Raw genomic sequence first — 19702 nt, 5'->3', positions numbered from 1 at the left:
TACTTTTTGGGTGTGGGTTACTATCAAATGAGAATACCGATACTTTTGTGTGGTTGTTCGAAACATGGTTGAAATGCATGTCAGACCGAGCTCCAAATGCAATTATAACTGATCAAGATAGAGCTATGCAAGCTGCAATTCGGAGAGTATTTCCAAGAGCTAATCATAGATTTTGTTTATGGCATATAATGAGCAAAGTTCCGCATAAGCTTGGATCTTATTCTCAATATGAAAACTTTAAGGGTGCTCTATTAAATTGCGTATATGACTCTTTGACTTGTGATGAATTTGAAACAAGATGGCAACAAGTAGTTGAGAAATATAATCTTCAAGAGAATGCATGGCTATGTCAATTATATGGAGAGCGGCATCAATGGGTACCGGCATATGTGAAAGGTATATTTTGGGCCGGAATGTCCACTACACAACGAAGTGAGAGTATGAATGCCTTTTTTGATGGTTATGTGGGGCCAAAGACTCCGTTGAAGAAATTTGTTGGGGATTATGACAATGCTTTGATGAGAATGGTGGAGAACGAGCGTCTAGCTGATTTTGGTTCGTACAATAAAATGTTTCCACTTATAACTCTTCATTCTATTGAGCGTCAACTTCAAGCTAGTTACACAAATGAAAAGTTCAAAGAAGTTCAAGAAGAGTTTAGGGGATTCATGATGTGTTTGCCATCCTTACTAAAATGCGAAGGTGCGATTTCTACATATGAAGTTATTGATCGTGTAAGAGTTAGTGGTGACTTCATAAAAGAAGTAAAATATTGTGTTTACTTTAATGACACTGAATGTGAGGTACAATGCACTTGTAGATTGTTTGAATTCAGAGGAATCATGTGCAGGCATGCCCTTATTGTTCTTACCTTGGTGAAAGATGTGAAAGAGTTGCCATCCAAATATATTCTTGACCGATGGAGGAAGGACTTGAAACGAAAATATACTTTTGTTAAAAGTAGTTATGACGATTTGAGTGGCAATCCTAAAGCACAAAAATATGATGATTTATGCAATGATTTTTCTGAAGTAGCATTTCTCGCGTCAGATTACAATGAAACCTATATGACAATGAAGGCTTGTATACGTAAGTTAAAGGAGGAATTGCTTTGTAATGGGTTAAGAAGTGAAAGCAGTTTGAGTAGTGCACCTTCTCTTCACATTCCGGGTGCATATTCGATTTGTAATGAAGCAACTGATGGGAGGTATCAGAAATGTAACAAGTTGCGGAGTCCTTTAGTTGCAAAAAGTAAAGGAAAGCCCTCGTCAACACGAAAGCAATCCATTGTAGAAAAAGTTGTTAGAAAGTTAAAATTAACGAAGGTGAAGAAATGACAAGAGCAAGTAGCAATTTGTATTCCTATTTTGATCCGTGTATTCCTATTTTGATCCTTGATACTCTACTCTATAGTTTGTATTCCTATTTTGATCCTTGAAACTCTACAGTTTCAGTTTGTATGCTTGTTTTGTATTCTTATTTTGATCCTTGAAACTCAACAATTTCAATTTGTATTCCTGTTTTGTATTTTTATTTTGATCCTTGAAACTTCACAGTTTCAGTTTGTATTCCTGTTTTGTAGATTTGCTTCTCTTTCTTGTTTGTAGTTATGCTTCAAGAAAAGCAAATGTACCCAACTGGTTTTTTTTTTTTTTTTGGTTTGTTGAGGATGTCATATCCAATGCTATAAAACATTCATAGCTAGAATATAGAAGAAAGATTTATTAATGTCATTTAATAAATATGTTAATGATGTATACAGATCTTCGAGTTACAAAATCCATGTATGATGTATTCAATAGCAAAAAATTCTGATTTCCAGCAAGTGTTTTTTTTGGATGACACTATAAACAAATAGACAAATATTAGTAGTTTCATTGTATATGACAGACTTTTTAACCATCTTTACAACAACAATGATCAAAATATGAATATGGTCTTCAATCCCTCAAAACTTCAAGGTCTTCAATCCCTCAACGACTGCAACCTCCCAAGTACAGTAGACTACTGCAAAACCAGCTTTTTAATCGGACATACTCCAACTTTATCCATTACTTCAAGCTTTCTTTTCACACAAGCATTTATTCAACCAATTGGAGAGCCAAAATGAAAGAGCTTCATCATTGATCCTACTTCACAAGTTACAATAGATCCTAACAGATTATACCAAGAAAAAAATATCAAGATTGGTAATTTTTTGAAAAATGTATGCCCAATAACATTGCAGATACAATTAATTAGAATACACAAACAGAAAACTAATTAAAATCAAGCATCCCATTTGTGTTTTCAAGTATTCTTAGTCGTCCAAACAACAACCCACTCTACACAGATAAATCTCACAAAACAATCAACATTCAAAAGAAAACTGCCACAACCTGTAACAACCAGAACCCCATTTGGTTTGGATTCCAAAAACAGGAAAAACTGCCCAGAATTTCTCAAAACAAGAAAAGTTGTAGAAAAAAAAACTAACAAACCCAAACCACCGTCTGTAGAAAAAAAACGAGAAACCCAAAAGCAAAAAATAAACAAGCAAATCATCAAACAAAGCAGCTACACATGTAAAACTACCACAAATCCAAAAGCCCAACGGAGCAAACAATAGCCAAACAGTAAGTGGAAAAACATAAATCTTCTCCCAGATGGAATCAAAATCAAAAAATGAAAAGAACAGAGAAAATTCTCATACCCATTCTGTCGGTGGGAATTTTGGTGGTATTGGTGGCCTGGCTCGTCGGTGGTGGTACGCCTCGGGTCGTCGGTCAGCTGCGGAGGTGTGTTGAAAGGAGGGATTTGACCAAAATCCATTCTTCGCCGGTGGCCGGAACGCTTTCGCCGGTGTGAGAGAGAGACAAGAGTGACGGAGGGAGAGCAAGGCCCGTTCTTCTTCGCCGTGGCCGGAACCCTTGCGCCGGAGTAAGAGATACGGTAAGGGGCAGAGGTGGCTGTTGGCCGTAGTGGGAGAGAGGGTGAGCGAGGGATGGAGAGCGGGAGAGGGAGAGGAGAGGGTTTCTTGTGATTTTTGATTTAGAGAGGCAGAGGGAGAGAGAGCGAGTTTCTGATAGAGGTCGAGAGGGGGAAAGAGCAAGAGGGAGAAAGGGAGAGGGAGAGAGGGTGGGGAACTTCTGCCGACAGAGGAGAGAGAGATGGCTTTGCCTTTTCTTTTTTCTTTTTTTCATTTTGAAATGAGTGTGCTGCAGAGGAAAAAGACAAAAGAAAAAATAAAATGATGCAATTGGGACTCGAGACAATGTGGCATCAGCCACGTACGTTCCACGTCAGTTCGGAAAAAACATTCTGGAAAATATTCGGGACGCCAGAAGTATTCTCAAAAAAATAAGTCAAATAACTATCTCAATTTTTAAAAATATCACAAATGGTACCTATGATAAACAAATAAACTCACTTGATACTTACGGCATTATTCTGTTAAATATTTTTGAAAATCGAAAGAAAAACTCCGAACAAAAAAAGGGAAAGAAAAAAGTATGGCAGTGGCACATGCTTTTTACGGATATAAATTTCAGTGGCGGACTGGTGGTGGTCGAATTGTTTGTATTATAAAGGGCTAACTGTAATAATCTCCAGCCGACAAGATAAGGGAACTTTTTTTTTTTTTTTTTTTTTTTGAGAATAAACTTCTTTTCATTATCCATAAATGGCTTGGTCGGCCAGTATAGCCTCCTTGATACAGTGGGGAAAATCATCTAACCAAATACATCTCTCCATACAAGACACAGCATATTTTGCTAGACAGTGCGCAGCTCCATTTCCTTCCCGCGGGACATGCTGTACCCGCCACTCCTGCAGCCCACTTAACATTTCTGCAATATCCTGGCTTACATGCCCATATTTGCCTCCCCTATTAGCCTCATATTGGATAGCTTGAACGACCACTCTTGCATCTCCCTCCAGACAGACTTTCTCCAGCCCCAACTGTAGACAGAATTCAGCTGCCGTCCAAGCTGCTAGAGTTTCGGCTCCTTCAGGTTCAGAACAATACGGTCTCGAATCGCACAGGGCTGCCACCACCTTCCCCATATGATCTCTGGCCACCACACCAAAACCCATCTTTGCCATTGAAACATCCAGAGAGGCATCCCAGTTAAGCTTTACAAAACCTGCGGGAGGTCGTCTCCATCTAGATTCCGCCACTTCGACAAGATAAGGGAACTTAAGAAAGAAATCAGCTTCTTCTTAATGGAGGTCGCTCTGCGCATCGTCTCATTCCCCTCCTTTTCTAAGAGTAAGCAGTAATTTCCTCTCTTGCTTATTTGTAATGGACAATTATGTATGGTGCTTTTGATTATACGCTTGTTGGGCGTATAAGTAATGAAACTTACTGAAGGTAGTTGATGGGCATGTGCTATAGTTATGAGACAAATGGGATAGCCTTTAAAGGAGGATACTCTTTGATAATTCTTGAACAGAAATGACAGCAGTAGTTGGTTTATATATATATATATGCTTGTTTGATGTACCATGTATAGGTATTGAAACTTACTGATTGAGACTGATGTGGGACAAACGAGATAGCCATTAATGGAACACACCCATTCCAGATTGAGCTTCTGGGGCTTTATTAGGGGGCTGTTGATGGTGTATTTCAGGGTCATTTCGAAGTGGGTTCTTGCTGATTTGGTGAAACCAACATAGCCATTCATTTTGATCTTTATGGAGGAAGGTTTCTGTTATTATGGTTCTCTTAATTAAGAGAAGATAGTTCCCCTGTCTCTAATTTTTGAAACCAATAAGAGTTGTTGTAGGTTTTGAGGGAAAACCATTGAATGGGGAATACTAATGCTGGTTGAAGTTGGGTGCTTCAATGAGCATTTTGTGATTGATGGGTGAAGTGATTGCGTTTGAGCTAATCCCTTACTGGACTTCACTTTTTCTTTTTTTTCTTTTTTTAAACATTCGTGGAAAGGAAAATTATGTACCTTTTATAATCAAACTATACACATGAAACATTGAGGTTGATGTTACTGAAAGAATAGCATTCTGTAATTCTCAGCTGCCAGAAGTTGGATTGCAGTCTTTTAGCCTCTATTGGAATAACTCACCTGATTTCTTGCATGCTGATCTGTGATGATATCCTATCACTACTAGTTTTGCAAATAGAAACTTTTTATAGATTATACATACTAGTCGTTGTGATGATTAGGACTTAATTAATGCAAATGTGAAACGATCTTCATGAAGGCCGGTTCTTAATTTAACTATGGTTAGCTGGACGGAAACCTTGGCTGAGAAAAAAAAAACCCCTCCTACTCTCTTCTGGCTGATCGAAGTCCAATGAGATCAGTATCAATTAATAACAGAATATGGCATTTTCATGGTGTATTTGTTGGGCTCTTTTACAAGATATTGCATTGTTGTGTCATGAAAATGGTATACTACAGATGATCAACATGGTTCATTTTATTTTCTGAGTTCCCGTCTTTTCAGAATCTACTGTTGTCCAAATTTGAACCAACCTTGTGCTTTGGGTCGTCTGTGATCCATATTGTATAATATTTTATGTATCATAATCAATTCAATTATATGGTCTGAAATTATTTGAGCTCTAGATTTATTGTTTCTATCTTTTATGTTATGGTGCTTATCAGTGTGATTTTTGGATAAAATACAGTAGCATACTTTTTGTTCTATGTGTACCTTGTGTGACCCAACTCGTTACTTCGAGAATGAGTCTGTACTTTTAAATCCATTGGCAAAGCAACTAATAAGAGCTGACAAGTTGTCCAATTATTTGAAGATACTTCTTTTTGGTTCTAAAATAGAAGTGGAACTTTGATTGATTTGATCGTTGCTCATGCTTCTTGTATCTTTGGTTTTCAAAGTGATTATGGATCTCAAGCCTAATTATTGCTTCTTGATAGATGGAAAGTCACAAGAACTTGGAAGAAAAACATCCCTGATCTCTTCTGCTCTACCTGAAACAGCCGCTTCTGTGGCAATTGCTGCCACAATTGTTGGTGCAGCAGCTACCCTTCTTGTAAGGAGAACTAAGGCTTCTGAGGTCACTGAGGTGTGTAATTAATTTACAGCGATGCATGAAATTTATTACATTTTACTTCGGATATGTGCAGTGATTGTTAGAGAAATTGAGATGAAAAATGAAAGAGGAGAAGAGAGAAAGAAAAATGGAAGAGAGGAGAAGAGGGAAACCATTGCACTTTGTGTGTCGTGAACCGAACGACATTACTCTCTTGCATTTTTCTCTCTCTTCTCCTCTAAATGATTTATATAGAAATTACATTGAGGCAAATATGGTAATGTTTTCTTAGTCTCAAGTTTTGTTTACAGCATTAAACTTCGACCGTCCCTTGCATAGAACTTGCCATCACTGCTCCGCCCAGCTTTGGACTCTTTTCAGGTCAAGTGTGTCATGGACCCTTTTTCCGGCAATCGATCTATCATCCAATGTTGATGTTGCTATGAGAGAGGTTTATGTTCTCTCATGCATCACTAGCACTCTTGGAACCCACTGACACTAACCTTTAGCAATGTCCTTTATACGCGCTCTTCTTTGGACAAACCACAATACTTAGTGACCATTGGTTTATCATCATCTGACAACTGCATTCCTTTTCCGCTGCTTAGCGCTCTCATGTTCCATAATAGGCTTCAGATACTGGTGCTCATGTGTTCCATGTGAGCCTCCTTTGTCCAAGTCCAAATTTGACCAAGAAATAATGTTTGCCTCCCAAAGTTTCATGTGCTTCATTGTTCCCACTATGCCTCCCTCTTTTCAGCATATGCTTTTCAATGCAAGCATACACCTTTGTACCACCAGCATATACTTCTGTTTACAATCATCAAGTATTCAACTAAGACACCAGTGTATGATGCCTCTTCCTTTGCTCACATGTTCCTTAGCTACACATATGCCACTTCGTCTCCAAAGTCGAGTGCATCAGTTCAATTGAACTTCTGTTTAATATGCAAATCTGCGATTTATCGCGCACTATGATGTGGGTGCGGACACCAAATTCAGGCTACCGATCACACATGTGTATGGATGCCAACGATGGAGAACGGCCCAACCTATGACATTGTGGTTGGGTGATTGAGAGTTGGAATTTTTGTTTCATTATAGTTATATATATACGCTTTGGTGGATATGTTGTAAGCATATTGATGTTAATAAGAAAGATGTAGCTGCTTGGGTTTTATGTGTTGTGGATATAAGTCACTATGGATGAACCATGTAAATCACGACATTATACAAAACCATGGTACCCACGGTATTCCCATAATACTCAATGTTAAGATACATCCTATTAGTTGTATGAAACAACCATGTGCTATGTGGTTTTATTTATTTATTTTTTTCGGCATTTTATTTTGTTAGCAACGTAATAGCAAATGTCATCTTGTACCATGTATTTACAACTGGGTGTTATTTAAGCCTATGGGTTTGTGCTCAACTATACTATATTAACCACTCAAACTTGACACTCACACGTGTAGATTCAACAATTTCCCTCTCACGTGTGAGTCCATCATCACATTGCTATACTCCCCTTCAAACGGAAGCTTTTTATTAATCTTATGGACCCTCTTGAAGATGACTTGTAGGCTATGTGGGTTTATCCACGCAATGCACCTTTGTCTTTACTTTAGGGACTCTTGTTTATGTCTGTGCCATGAACATTTGCCCCTTACTACAAGGACTTTCGTCCATGCTTACACCTTGCAGCTTTGTCCCTACTTCAGGAACTCTTGTGCTAGTCCATGCCATGAACCTTTGCCTCTTACTCGAAGGGCTCTTGTCCATACTCACACCTTGCACCTTTGTCCCTCTACTCCAGAGATCCTTGTCCGTGCGTGGCTACTCCATCATACCGCACATAACTATCGGCTTTGATACCACCTGTAAGAAGATTGATACCTTGTGGAGTCTTTTAGTGAGCCTATAATATAGTATGTTGAGATATTAATCAACCCATAGCTAAGCCTATGAGTTTGGGCCCAACTAGGCTATATTAACCATTCAAAGTTGATACTCACATGTATAAACTTAACAGATGCAATACCATATATGATTAACCAAATCCTAGGTGTTACTTTAATAGCCGTGATGGTTGTAGGTATGTGATCTAGGGGACTTTCTGTATTGCCCCTCCCCTTTTCATTTTTAACCGCCTGCCCCTGGAAAAAATCATCACTTGGGAAAACAAATATTTGTCATACTGAAAGAGATAAAAGTCATAAATTGAAAATGAGTAAAATTAACCTCATTAGCACCAAGATAATGATTGCAGACTTATGATGGATCAAGGAGGGGCTCTTGGTCACAAATGGATTGAAGAAGCCTAATTCTGCAATTATCGTTTGTTTAATTTTGAGAAGATTGTCCAAGAACATGTTTAATCAACTTTGATAACCATTGACCATTGCACACAAAAGTCGTGTCATTTTATGCATAAATTGAACTTTTGTTGGTCTTCCTCCAAATTTATTTTCAGACCTTTCCTTCCATCTTTCCTTCTCTCTCTCTGTCTGCTTCTATTATTTATGACAAGAATGTCTTATAGAAATGCCACAGCTAGCAGCTTATATGATACGTAGTAATGGTTTTCATACACAAATATTATCCCAAGACAAATAATGGACTGTGATCCAATATTTGATTCATCTGCTGGTTCACCTAGAGCTCTTTTTCCATGCCAAAGCTATTAGTCTAACTGAACTTCTTTCCATATGCAGTTACGTTTGCAAGAGTGTGGAGATTGTGGTGGTTCGGGTATATGCTCTGAATGCAATGGCGAAGGGTTTGTGCTTAAGAAATTGTCTAAGGAAAGCGCTGAGAAGGCAAGAATGGCATCAAAGACTCTGGCCACACGATATACAGCAGGGTATATATACTTTGCCTTCCCTCGCCCTTTGATGCATCTCTCTTTTCTCTCTAGTTTGAAATCCATTAATGTTGGAATAAATCCACTGATCGGAAATGAAATGAATTGGGCTCTCTCAGGCTTCCAAAAAAATGGAGCTATTGTTCAAAGTGCTCCTCTGCCCGATCCTGTAGTACTTGCGGTGGTCGTGGGAAGTTAAGCTACTAGTTTTGATCTAAAATCTTTGTCCTTATAAATCAGGCATTAACTTAAATGCATCATGGAAATATACATTAGCTTACATTCAAGAAGATTGGAAGCGAAAGCGAGTTACTCCATTTTTCTGTACTTATTTTTTGGTAAGTACTTTGTTGTACTTCAATTGACGGGTGATGTACATTTTGTTGGGTTAGAATTGTTGCTTTCTCCATGCTATGTTACTTGATAACTTCATTAGATATACTTTCTTTGACAAGCAATATATATGTTTTTGTTTAATAGTACATTTCTGTTTTCAATATCGTAAAGATAACTTTATTGATTATCTTTCTGGCACTGGTCTTCTGATGAATATTTTTAGATGATAATCTGCCTCTGCTGTTTGAAGAGATGCATTGCAGTATAAGGCACTGATATATGACAGTATAAGACGACCCTCGACTCTGTTTCTAACATTACACTATATAGAGGCCAAAAGGGAAAAGTGAGAATCCTCAACGACTTTGAGGCTACTCTACAGTGTGAGATTTACTAGTTATGTTTTGTGGACAATCACTGCTAGAAAGACATGAAAGGACAAGAATTTTCCTTTGATAAATGAGATTCCAAGATTCCATGGCATTTGAAAGGACAAGTAATTTCCTTCCCACGGCACTTGTCGAACTGCATGAAGAAATTGGAGCAATTCGTGATGACCAGCTTGTTTCTTCCCGTCAAGGGTGTTACATTACTACTGTGTTACATTACCACTTATGTGAAAACGTTAAGCTTATCTAGAGACTCCAATCTTGATCTCTGCAAATTCTACCAAGCCCAACACTCATTGGAGTTCGGTTCTTTTCAATTTCAAGCAGGAGAATTGACGGAGTCCAATGGCAACCGTCGACCACCAATTGCAACTGTCAACCTATTACGGGTCATAATCCGGTGAATATATATTATGATTATTTATATATTATAATTATTATTAAATAAGGTAATGATGTATTACTATTCGTATTAGGAAAATAAGGAGACTTGCTCGTAAAGCAATATTTCTAGTAGGAATATGGGATTTGTCTCGTTAACTTGGCTCTGATACCAAGTTGTTAGGGGCCTCCGTAACAAATGATGAATAATCGATAAGAGCGATAGGTTTAGTAGGATAATTTGAGGAATCGTAGGCCTCTTAATTTTAGGATAATTCGAAGAACCCTAAACCTCCCAAAACAACTACTAGAGTTGAATATTAAACTTCTTATATATTTTATTGATCACTCTTAGGTTTATATAGACTATTACATAAAATGGAAATACGCATAATTAGAAAATATAATTCTAATGGGAGACAAATCCCATATTTTCTACTAAAGATATTGCTTTATGAGCAAGTCTCCTTATTTTCCTAATAAAAGTAGTAATACATCATTACCTTATTTTATAATAATTCTAATATATAAATAATTATAATATATATTCACCAACATAACTACCAAGGGATTAACCGGCATGTTTGATAAGCTCCAAAAGGATGAGATTTCGTAGTTTGAAGTAATCGTGTGATCGTGTTGTTATCTTTCATGTATTAGCTTATCTGATAAGCCTCAAATTTTTATAAGCTGATGTATGTACTTGACTTTGACTAGAGTCTAGCAACACTTATCAATTTTTTTCCTTAAAAGTTGGGATGGTAATACATTTTTCAAAATAATAGACCACAAGTGATGATGACATATAAGTTGAGAACTAACTTTTCAGGAGAAAATTTAGTAAGTGAAGCGTTTCTTGTTAATAAAATCAACACAAGGATGAGTTGTAGACATTGACTTGTACTATCAACTTGGATCGTTTGGAATTGTATTTTTAAATCGCAATTTGAAATTGCAAGTAATTGGGTGCTTTGAAAACGTACAATTTTAAATGTTAAACTGCTATTTTAAAGGTCAGGCTACAAATTTGCTAAACATTTAAGGAAACATTTAAAATTAGTTCGTGTGGTTTACCTGATTTACAATTAGCTCACTACAGTATCAAAATGAACTCAAAAGTTCCCGAAATATGCCAAAAAAACAATTTAGTCCTTACAGTCAAATTTTGTCTACTAATTTAACAAATTGTGTTAGTGTGACGGTTACGAGAATGAAGTTTTATGCGGAATATTTATTAATAGTAGGATATATTAAAATATATAATATGGTAGGATATTTTATTGTGTGAGTTTTTATTTGATACTATTTTTATTTTATTCCATGTAAGAGTCTTAATGACTCATTCCTAGTTTATATTCTAATAAGAACTGACGACTCAGTCTTAAAAAATATTGTAATAGTTTGCTTATTTATAGGCCATTATGTTATGAATAAAGGAAGCAGAAAATTAATCAAAATCATGTGTTTGAAAGAATTTTAAGTTCACATCAACGAATCTAAAGGGATCTAGGTTCCGTCAAAACCTAATAATATATCACGTTGCGCGTATATAAAAGCATTCACATAACATTGATATTAGAGCCTTCACGTAACATTGGTATCAGAGCCCAATTTGATTTGATGACGAATCAAAGAATAGATCGTTTGGAACAACAAATTGGTCATCTTGGGACCTTGTTGAAAAGTTCGATGAAGAATATGGAGGAGCAGGCCGAAAAATTAGAGAGTTATTTGGCAACAAATAACCATGCAATCCACTCATTTTACCGCATTGAAGCAAGCCAATCCCAATCCAGTGTGCCACCAGCACAACTCTTTACCTCACCCTCACCAAAACCCAGTGTCCTCATCAGTCCCCAAGCAACCCATTTGGCCACCCAATTTACCCAAACCCAACATCCAAAAGACCCAAACTGCAAACAAAACCACCATTCGAAACCCCCAACTTCACATCAACCGTCTGCCACAACAAAAAAGAAGAGGAGAAAAAGAATTGTTGAAGCCAGAAAAATCCATCCACGTCGACGTCAAACTAGAACCATCGTGCTGCCTCACAAATCCAAAGCACCACCGCACTAGTTGAAGACCCACAACGTAGCTCTCATCCAACCAGTCCCCACCAATCTCCGAAGAGTCTGTCTTGAGTCGAACTGCCATTTGCCTTGCCATGACGATGGTTCTGCATCACAGCCCAACCGTTGAGCACTATCTTGTTTGTGGCTCAAAAAAAAGGAGAAAGAAGAAAAGGAAATTTGTTTCCTTTGTTTGGAGCAGAAAAAAAAAAAAAAAAAAAAAAAAAAAATACTCAGTTTTGGTCATAGGTCAAACGTAGTGGAGGCTAGCCAAAAAATAAAAAATAAAAAAAATAAAAAAAGGAAAAAAAAAAAGTAAGAAAAGTAAAGTAAGAAAAAGGCCACTTGGTCTACTAATTTTTTATTTTTTATTATTTTTGTTATGTGTTATTAATATGCGGATGAGATTCCAAAAGCAAGATTATTTCAAAAATAAGATTTTTAGGACCTTGAAGACAAAGTCCTCTTCAAGAGGAAATGATTCAAGAGGAAATGAATGTTAAGAAAATAGAGTTTTATGCGGAATAATTATTAATAGTAGGATATATTAAAATATATGATACAGTATGATATTTTATTGTGTGAGTTTTTATTTGATATTATCTTTATTTTATTTCATGTAAGAGTCTTAATGACTTAGCCCTAAAAAATATTATAATAGTTTGCCTATTTATATGCCATTATATATGAATAAAGGAAAAATTAATCAAAACCGTGTGTTTGAAAAGGTTTTAGGCTCCCTTAACGAATCTAAAAGGTATAGGTTCCCTCAAAACCTAACAATTTATCCCGTTGCGTGTATGTAAAAGTATTCACGTAACATTCACGTAACCTAACAATTTTATTGGCTTTAACGTTTCACGCTATCATAATCTGTTAAGTTAGTGAATAAAATTTGATTGTAGAGAGTAAATTATTATTTTGGCATACTTCAGAGACCATTGGGGTTGTTTGTTAAGCCCCCTCCCCTTACTCAGTTAGTGTTTATGTTTTTTGTGAAGAAAAAAAAATGAGAATAATAATTGGTATAAAACAGTGAAAAAGTTGTATTGAAAAGTGAAAATGTTTTATTTTATAGTGATTTTTTTATTTGAATAATAATAAAAAATAAATGATGTGATATAAAAAGTTCGAATGTTTTGATGTTGATTTTTTAAAAAAAAAAATTTTTTTTTTTTTAAAAAAAAAAGTGAATAGTATTTGATGGGAGGGGAGGAATTTGACAAACAACCCCTATGAGTTCATTTTGATTCCATAGGGAGTTAATTGCAAATTTGATAAATCACAATGACTAATATTTTTCTCAAACATTTAATTGGGCTTTAAAAATCACTTTTCCAAATTACTCTTTCTACTATTTTTAAATCTTACTTTTTAAAATTATAAATTCAAACTAATGTTATTATTGGCCGTCCAAAGAATTTAGAATAACATGATGCTGGAGTTTTGGATATAGACAATTCATCCCCGCATGGGGTGACTTGTCACTACCACGACATGACTTGCATTTTGAGATAGTTTTAAGTCCATTAGGGGATTGATATATCTGCTGGGCTGTGAAAACGCACCTACTGTTGGATTAATTACTCAAGTCGGATTCCAAAAAATATTTAATTATAAAACTAATATCATCTCTCTGACGTCATGAATTCCACAACTCATCAGAATTGTTTGTTTATTCTTTTCTTTTTTTTTTTTTTTTAGTTCTGTTATTTTATCAATTAACTGATGTTATGAACTCGATCTATTAGCCTAATTAGTTATAATTTATGTATTTGTTTATATGTATTAATATCGTCTTTCTTTTCATATCTCGAAAAGAGACACATAAAAACAGTTAGACATGTCCCTGTATTTCTCTTGTGTGCTCTTAAAATATATTGATATACCTTTCAAAATAATTATTGGATTAAAATATAATAGTGATTTATTATAAGTCCAATTATAATTTTAAAGCCACATCAGTTTTGAAATGACACAAAGGAGATATAGGAAGGACATTCACTACAAAAATTCACACTTCTAAAAGGTGATGTGCACACTATTCACATGTCGCCTAGTGTGTCACACTTCTAAAAGGTGACGTGCACACTATTCACATGTCGCCTTACACTAGGCGACGTGGGAATAGTGCAAAACGACACTTTTTACAATGTATTGTGCACTGTTCAAACAAAACCTTCTAAAATATGCCGTTTTGCTGAAAATGGCACCAAATAATGCCATTTTCACTGTTCAAACGATACCTGCCCAAATTTTAGTCTACGCACTTTTTGTCACTTTGAAAAAGTTACTAGTTGAACTTCACTAACTATATAATTACCTTTTTTTTTGGACAAAAAAGTCATTATTTGTGAGTCATTAAAGTCCAATATTTTTGTAGTGTGAAAAGGTGTTTAACCCTAACTCATAAACATAGGGTTTTAAATAATAGAGCGGGTCCTCACTATATATATATATATATATATATATATATATATATATATCAGACTTTAAGTGTTGTAGTTTTTTAAGGGTTGAGATTTAATTTTCAATGTTGTATGAAAATGAGAGAGAGAGAATGAAATTGAATCCAAACCTTTAAAAAACGACAGCATCAATATCAATACCTCACCCTCACTTGAAAACTCTCAATCTGTTTATCTCAATGACAATTAGATAATTTAAATTATTTATTTAATTCTTTGTCATTTCTTGTTGTCTCTCAAGAACAAAGCAGCTCACCTGAAACCTCATATATATTATATAATAATGCTTTCCGCTTCAACTAATCATGGAATGCCATGCCACGATAGATGCACCTCCTCTCACGTAAGCTTGTACTAGATACGTTTTGATTATTGATAAAAGTCTATATTATATATTCATTTAAGATTCCAATAAACGATGAATCTTTCCAAAAAACCCAGAATCATGCATGGATATATAATGGATATGTTGAGAGTTTCCGTGTTCATCTGCATGGCTATTTCCTTGAAAAGTAAAAACAAGACAACAATATTTGACAAATAACAGGCAAGAGAGATTTAGACAAGACTGTTATAGAAACAGCCTTTTTCGCTCTCATTATTGGTCTCTAGCTGCCCGCTAAACATGGGCTGGTGTTGAATCTGGCGGCGTTGGGGCTGATGCCACGCGCCTGCCACGCTCTGACCGGCTGTTCTCTGCAAATTTGAGGCTTTGCTGGTGCAAGCCCTTCTGCTTCTCCTCCTCGCTCCACTCCGACACGTAATAGAATTCTTCGGTGGATTTCACGATGTCTTTGGAAGGTGGAAGGAACATGCTTCCCCACTGTGGGAAGTGAACCAACGTCACCGGAAGAGTACAACACACAATCATCACCCCCATCAGAGAGAGTCCCGTTGCAGTGGAGAATCCTGAGCTTGCGAAGAACACTAATTGGGTCAACCCGGATCCGAAGTTCCCACCAGCGCCGGTCAAGCCCGATATAATACCCAACGATCGGCGAGAAATGAAGGGTATGATACCAAAAGTTGCTCCGCAGGCAGCTTGAGCTCCAACGGAGAAGAGGATCATTGCCAAGATGGCAACGCTGAGTGAATTTGCACGGCCGAGCCAGATACAGAACACCCCACCAAGTGTTTGAAGGATCCAAAGGTTCCATAGCCTGCCCCTCATGCCGAAATATCGAGCTGCTAAGTCGGAGGTATAACCGCCAAAGGGACGAGCAAGAATGTTTGCCATACCAAAGGCGGCAGCAATGATTCCGGCAGTGTGAAGCTTAAGATCAAACCTGTTACATATATATAACATATGGTTAGTTCTAAATCTGGAAATTTGTGAGAAGGATCGGAGGAAGTAGATGCAGGACTTACCTATCATAGAAATATTCAGCGATGACATTATCTATGCTCAATTCAACACCCATGGAGTAGCCATAGAGGAGGACAAAGATCCATGTTCTATAGTTTGTGACAGCATGCAGAAGCACCTAACCCATCAAAGCAAATCAGTCAAATTCCATCATGTAATCATAAATTTTGGGCTTATTAAATCTTATTAGGATATATAGTATAAGGACAGAAATTTCTTCCAGACCCTTTAAACTATTTAAAATAGTGTCAAGTATCTATAAACATTTAAAAGACACATTAAATTTAGTCTAAGTTAGTAAACTATTAACTCGATCAGACTATGTAGTAATAATACGTAGTAATCATATTAATTTTATTTAAATAAAGTACTTTAATTTGCAAAGAGTAGTGATATTTATCCAAGTTAAAAAAAAATGTTTTATTATATTTTGGAAGTCACCGTTCTCTCGAAATAGGTGACGGGCCACGGCTCTGTGGAGATTGCCAAATAATATATATCACTTGGGGTGTTCTGTTATTAGTTGATTAGCATGGAGAAGGAAAAAAAAGAGTTGAAGAAAATTACTGACCTTGGAGAAATCATCTTTGGCAACTTCACCTTTCTTTTGTAAGGCACCGAGGTTTCCATCAGGCAGGTCTTGGCCTAGAGTTAAGACCAAGATTCCCATGATGACATGAAGCGCACCAGGAATAAAGAAGGCTATCCTCCAGGCAGTGAAGGGAGTGGCGCCTACACGTCGAATCAGCTCATAGAGCAAAGGCATGATGAGTTGAGTGGCTCCTCCGCCCATGTTGCCCCACCCGGCGGCGGTGCCATTCACAAGCCCGATAATCTTGCTGTTAAACATTGTGCTCATCCAGTATTGGCACGACACAAATGTGGCAAGAGAAAATCCAATCATGAACCGGACAGCTATGTAGCCTGAAGCATCTGAAACAAATGACATGCAGAAAACTGTGGGAGCAGAAAGCATTATGAGAAATGCGCACCCATATCGTGGGCCTAAAAGGTCACAAACTGCACCCATTACAAGCCTGGAGAAGATGCTTCCTGAGACAGAAGCAACTCCGGCATTTCCAATGTCTCGTTTGGTTAGGTTGAGGTTGTCGCGGATGATGGGAACAAGGGGAGCCGCGGCAAAGGTGGAGACGAAACAGGCGAAGAAGGAAATCCAAGAAAGGTGGAAGGTTCTCATGTGAGGATTGGCAAAGGAGAAAATCTTGAATACCTTGGCCTTGTGCTCGGAATCAACAGGCAAAGCAAATTTTGCAGAGGTGTCAGTTGGTACAACTGGTGAAGCAACGGAAAAGGCAAAGGATTGCTCTCTGCCTGTCACTCCATGCATGGAGACTCCTGGGGATTGCTCGATCTGAGCCATTGATTATTCTTTCTCTGGAAAGAGCTTGGGACTGTTAATTTGTTGTTGCAATTAATGTGGTGGAGGATGGTATCAGGAATGGTATATATACTATATTGGAGTAGCCGTTGACATATAAGTACAAGTTGAAAGAGCCACAATATATGGGTGGGATTCCCAACAGCACTCAATACAAATTATTAATAAACATGGGCAGAATCCTTTTCGCCGCATGCATCTTGGCTAGCTATGAACAGTAAAAGCCTCATCGTATATCCCAAGGGATCAAATAACCCTTTTTGATGGGTCCATAGTTGCTTGGTTACGAAACTATCATAAAATAATGAAAATCTACTACTACTATTGTTGTCACTCTCTGGGGCGGACCCAGGAATTTTTTCCTAGGGTGCCAGTTCCCAAATTATATATATATATATATTAAATTACTATTTTGCTCCTAGGATGCCTCCCTCTTTCATTATTTATCCTTCTACTCTCCCCACCATCACACAATTGTCTCCCATATTTTATTTTATTTTATTTTTGTCCTCTCTCTCCTCTAATTGTCGGCAGAATCTTATGATTTTTCATTTTTGTCTTCAAGCTCTGGGGATTCTTTCAACTTGCTGCAAGAGGCTAGGAAAACTGGCTCTTAGAAATAGGCAAACTGACTCTTAAACTGCTGCGTGAGGCTAGGGACCCATAATAGGGTTTTATTTATTATTTATTATTTATTATTATTATTTTTTTTTTTGGCATTTGTATTCTTCAATTCTAGGAATGTGTTAGTTGATAAAAGCTTATATTTTTTATTCTTCTAGGCCAAAGTGGGGTTTTTTAAGGGTAAACATTTTAGGGGGAAAAATTTAAGGGGAAAATTTTTTTTGGAGGAGGTTTGAACGGTAATTTTGAAAGGGCCATTACATGTATTTTTTTTTTTTTAAAGGGCTTAAGGGGAAATTTTTTTTTTCTTGGGGTTGCCAAGGACCCCCACTCTATAACGTGGGTCCGCCCCTGGTCACTCTGCTTTGAGTGAGGGGAGAGGAGAAGAAAACTAATTATTTTTAAGGGTTCATCAAAAATATAATTTTATATGGATGTTTAAAATTTTAGGGGACTTAAGTCCCCAATCTTTGTGCTAAATTTACCCTTAAAATAAATTTGGTTCATAAGAGAAAGAGGAAATAGAAAAGTTTTTGTTTTTTTTTTATTATTATAAAACTTGTACGTGTGAAAAATAAGCTTTTTCCCTCTTAAGTGCCATTTTACTATTACTGGTAGAAAAATTAAATAAACAAGAAAGCCTCAAGTTACTCTCTTTTCACAATGCACAAATCTTTTCGCACCGTACAAGAAGTGCAGCCTTGTGCAGTGTGAACAAAAGCTGCACATATGTGAAAAAAGATTGCAGTTTCTTTTCTTGTTTGACTTTTCAATATTGTTTTACTTCCTCGTATACCGTAAAAGCCACATTCTATAACTTTGAAGGAGGCGAAATAGTAATATGGAGGGACAAAAAGTGAAATATGAGGAGTAATAGTGGACTTAATAGTATTTTTAAAGGAATTTTAAAAAATTTTGAGTGGGAACACTTGTTTCTCGCTTAGAACATGTCTTGTGAAGTGTAATTTTTAAATATTATAAAATGATTTGACTTTTTTTATTGGACACTAATTAATTTTTAGATGAGATGGTCAAAGGGCCGATCTAACAATTACGTATATTTCAATTACAATATGTTCTATGCATCATGTAATCGTTAAGTTGAATCTAATAAATTTTGACAAAATAAGTAATAAATCCAATAAGTTCCAAAAGAAGAATGCTTGATGATAATATTTTGCAACTTGAGAGTCAATCACCGGCCAATCAGTTGGATGATCGATCCCTCTCTATTGACTTCTAACAATATGATAGTAGTTCAGGGCGTCCTTGTTCTCGTGTCTCTTGGCTATTATTGAAAAGGCCATTTGTTTCATCTGCAAATACAATTAATGGCCCATAATATTCTATTAATTATATATCAGGTCAAACAATATATACACATATTAATTGCACTTATTTTTCTTCATTGATGCTTGCGGGGATGATGGAGACACAAACTATATAAATAATGCTCAACTTACCCCTTCACGATCCCATAGAGCTCTTTTGCGTTTTATTTTAGAGGAATCTTGGTCAAAATGACACGGTTCGTGGTTGGGGACACAACTGCAGTTGATAAGACCTTTTCAAATTATTTGATAATCTTGATATCGTGAAAGGCTAATCATACTTTTACATTCATTTATCATAAAATTTTGTATCGCTTAACATTTAGTATTTTAAGTATCTTATGTTAATCACTTTAAAAAAAAAAAAAAAAGTCACATTAAATATGTGACGTCAACCGATATAAAATTAATGGGTGTGAAGAGTAGCCTTATTCTATCGAAAAGTTAAAATTTTTCATTCACATCTTAC

The 19702-nt window shown here is 36.4% G+C and overlaps 3 protein-coding genes across 5 annotated transcripts; 2 read left to right on the top strand and 1 right to left on the bottom strand.

The window, feature by feature from the left end:
• The first annotated feature begins 77 nt into the window (after window positions 1–77).
• Window positions 78–1337, top strand: LOC132162945 (protein FAR-RED IMPAIRED RESPONSE 1-like). The gene has a single exon (XM_059573155.1). The coding sequence runs from the start codon at window positions 78–80 to the stop codon at window positions 1335–1337; it is 1260 nt and encodes a 419-aa protein (XP_059429138.1).
• A 2353-nt stretch (window positions 1338–3690) lies between these two features.
• Window positions 3691–9843, top strand: LOC132164450 (uncharacterized). Of its 3 annotated transcripts, none has more exons than XR_009438380.1 (4): window positions 3691–4249; window positions 5886–6034; window positions 8719–9205; window positions 9427–9843. XR_009438380.1 is itself a non-coding variant. In XM_059574966.1 (4 exons), exons 1-4 carry the CDS (start codon window positions 4204–4206, stop codon window positions 9072–9074), a joined length of 432 nt encoding a protein of 143 aa, XP_059430949.1. In that variant the 5' UTR covers window positions 3691–4203; the 3' UTR covers window positions 9075–9349. The 3 variants fall into 3 exon arrangements, 2 of the variants coding, with proteins under 2 accessions (XP_059430949.1, XP_059430948.1); XM_059574966.1 differs by lacking the exon at window positions 9427–9843 and having other exon boundaries at window positions 8719–8867; window positions 8987–9349; XM_059574965.1 differs by lacking the exon at window positions 9427–9843 and having other exon boundaries at window positions 8719–9349.
• A 5154-nt stretch (window positions 9844–14997) lies between these two features.
• LOC132164473 (high-affinity nitrate transporter 2.1-like) lies at window positions 14998–17260 on the bottom strand. The gene is made up of 3 exons (XM_059574990.1): window positions 16451–17260; window positions 15882–15997; window positions 14998–15799 (listed from the first exon to the last, which is right to left on the bottom strand). The coding sequence occupies exons 1-3, from the start codon at window positions 17258–17260 to the stop codon at window positions 15133–15135; spliced, it is 1593 nt and encodes a 530-aa protein (XP_059430973.1). The 3' UTR covers window positions 14998–15132.
• Between the last annotated feature and the right edge of the window lie 2442 nt (window positions 17261–19702).

The sequence above is a fragment of the Corylus avellana genome, chromosome ca10, assembly GCF_901000735.1.
Source record: "Corylus avellana chromosome ca10, CavTom2PMs-1.0".
Classification (NCBI taxonomy): domain Eukaryota; kingdom Viridiplantae; phylum Streptophyta; class Magnoliopsida; order Fagales; family Betulaceae; genus Corylus; species Corylus avellana.
This window is presented reverse-complemented; position numbering and strand designations above follow the sequence as displayed.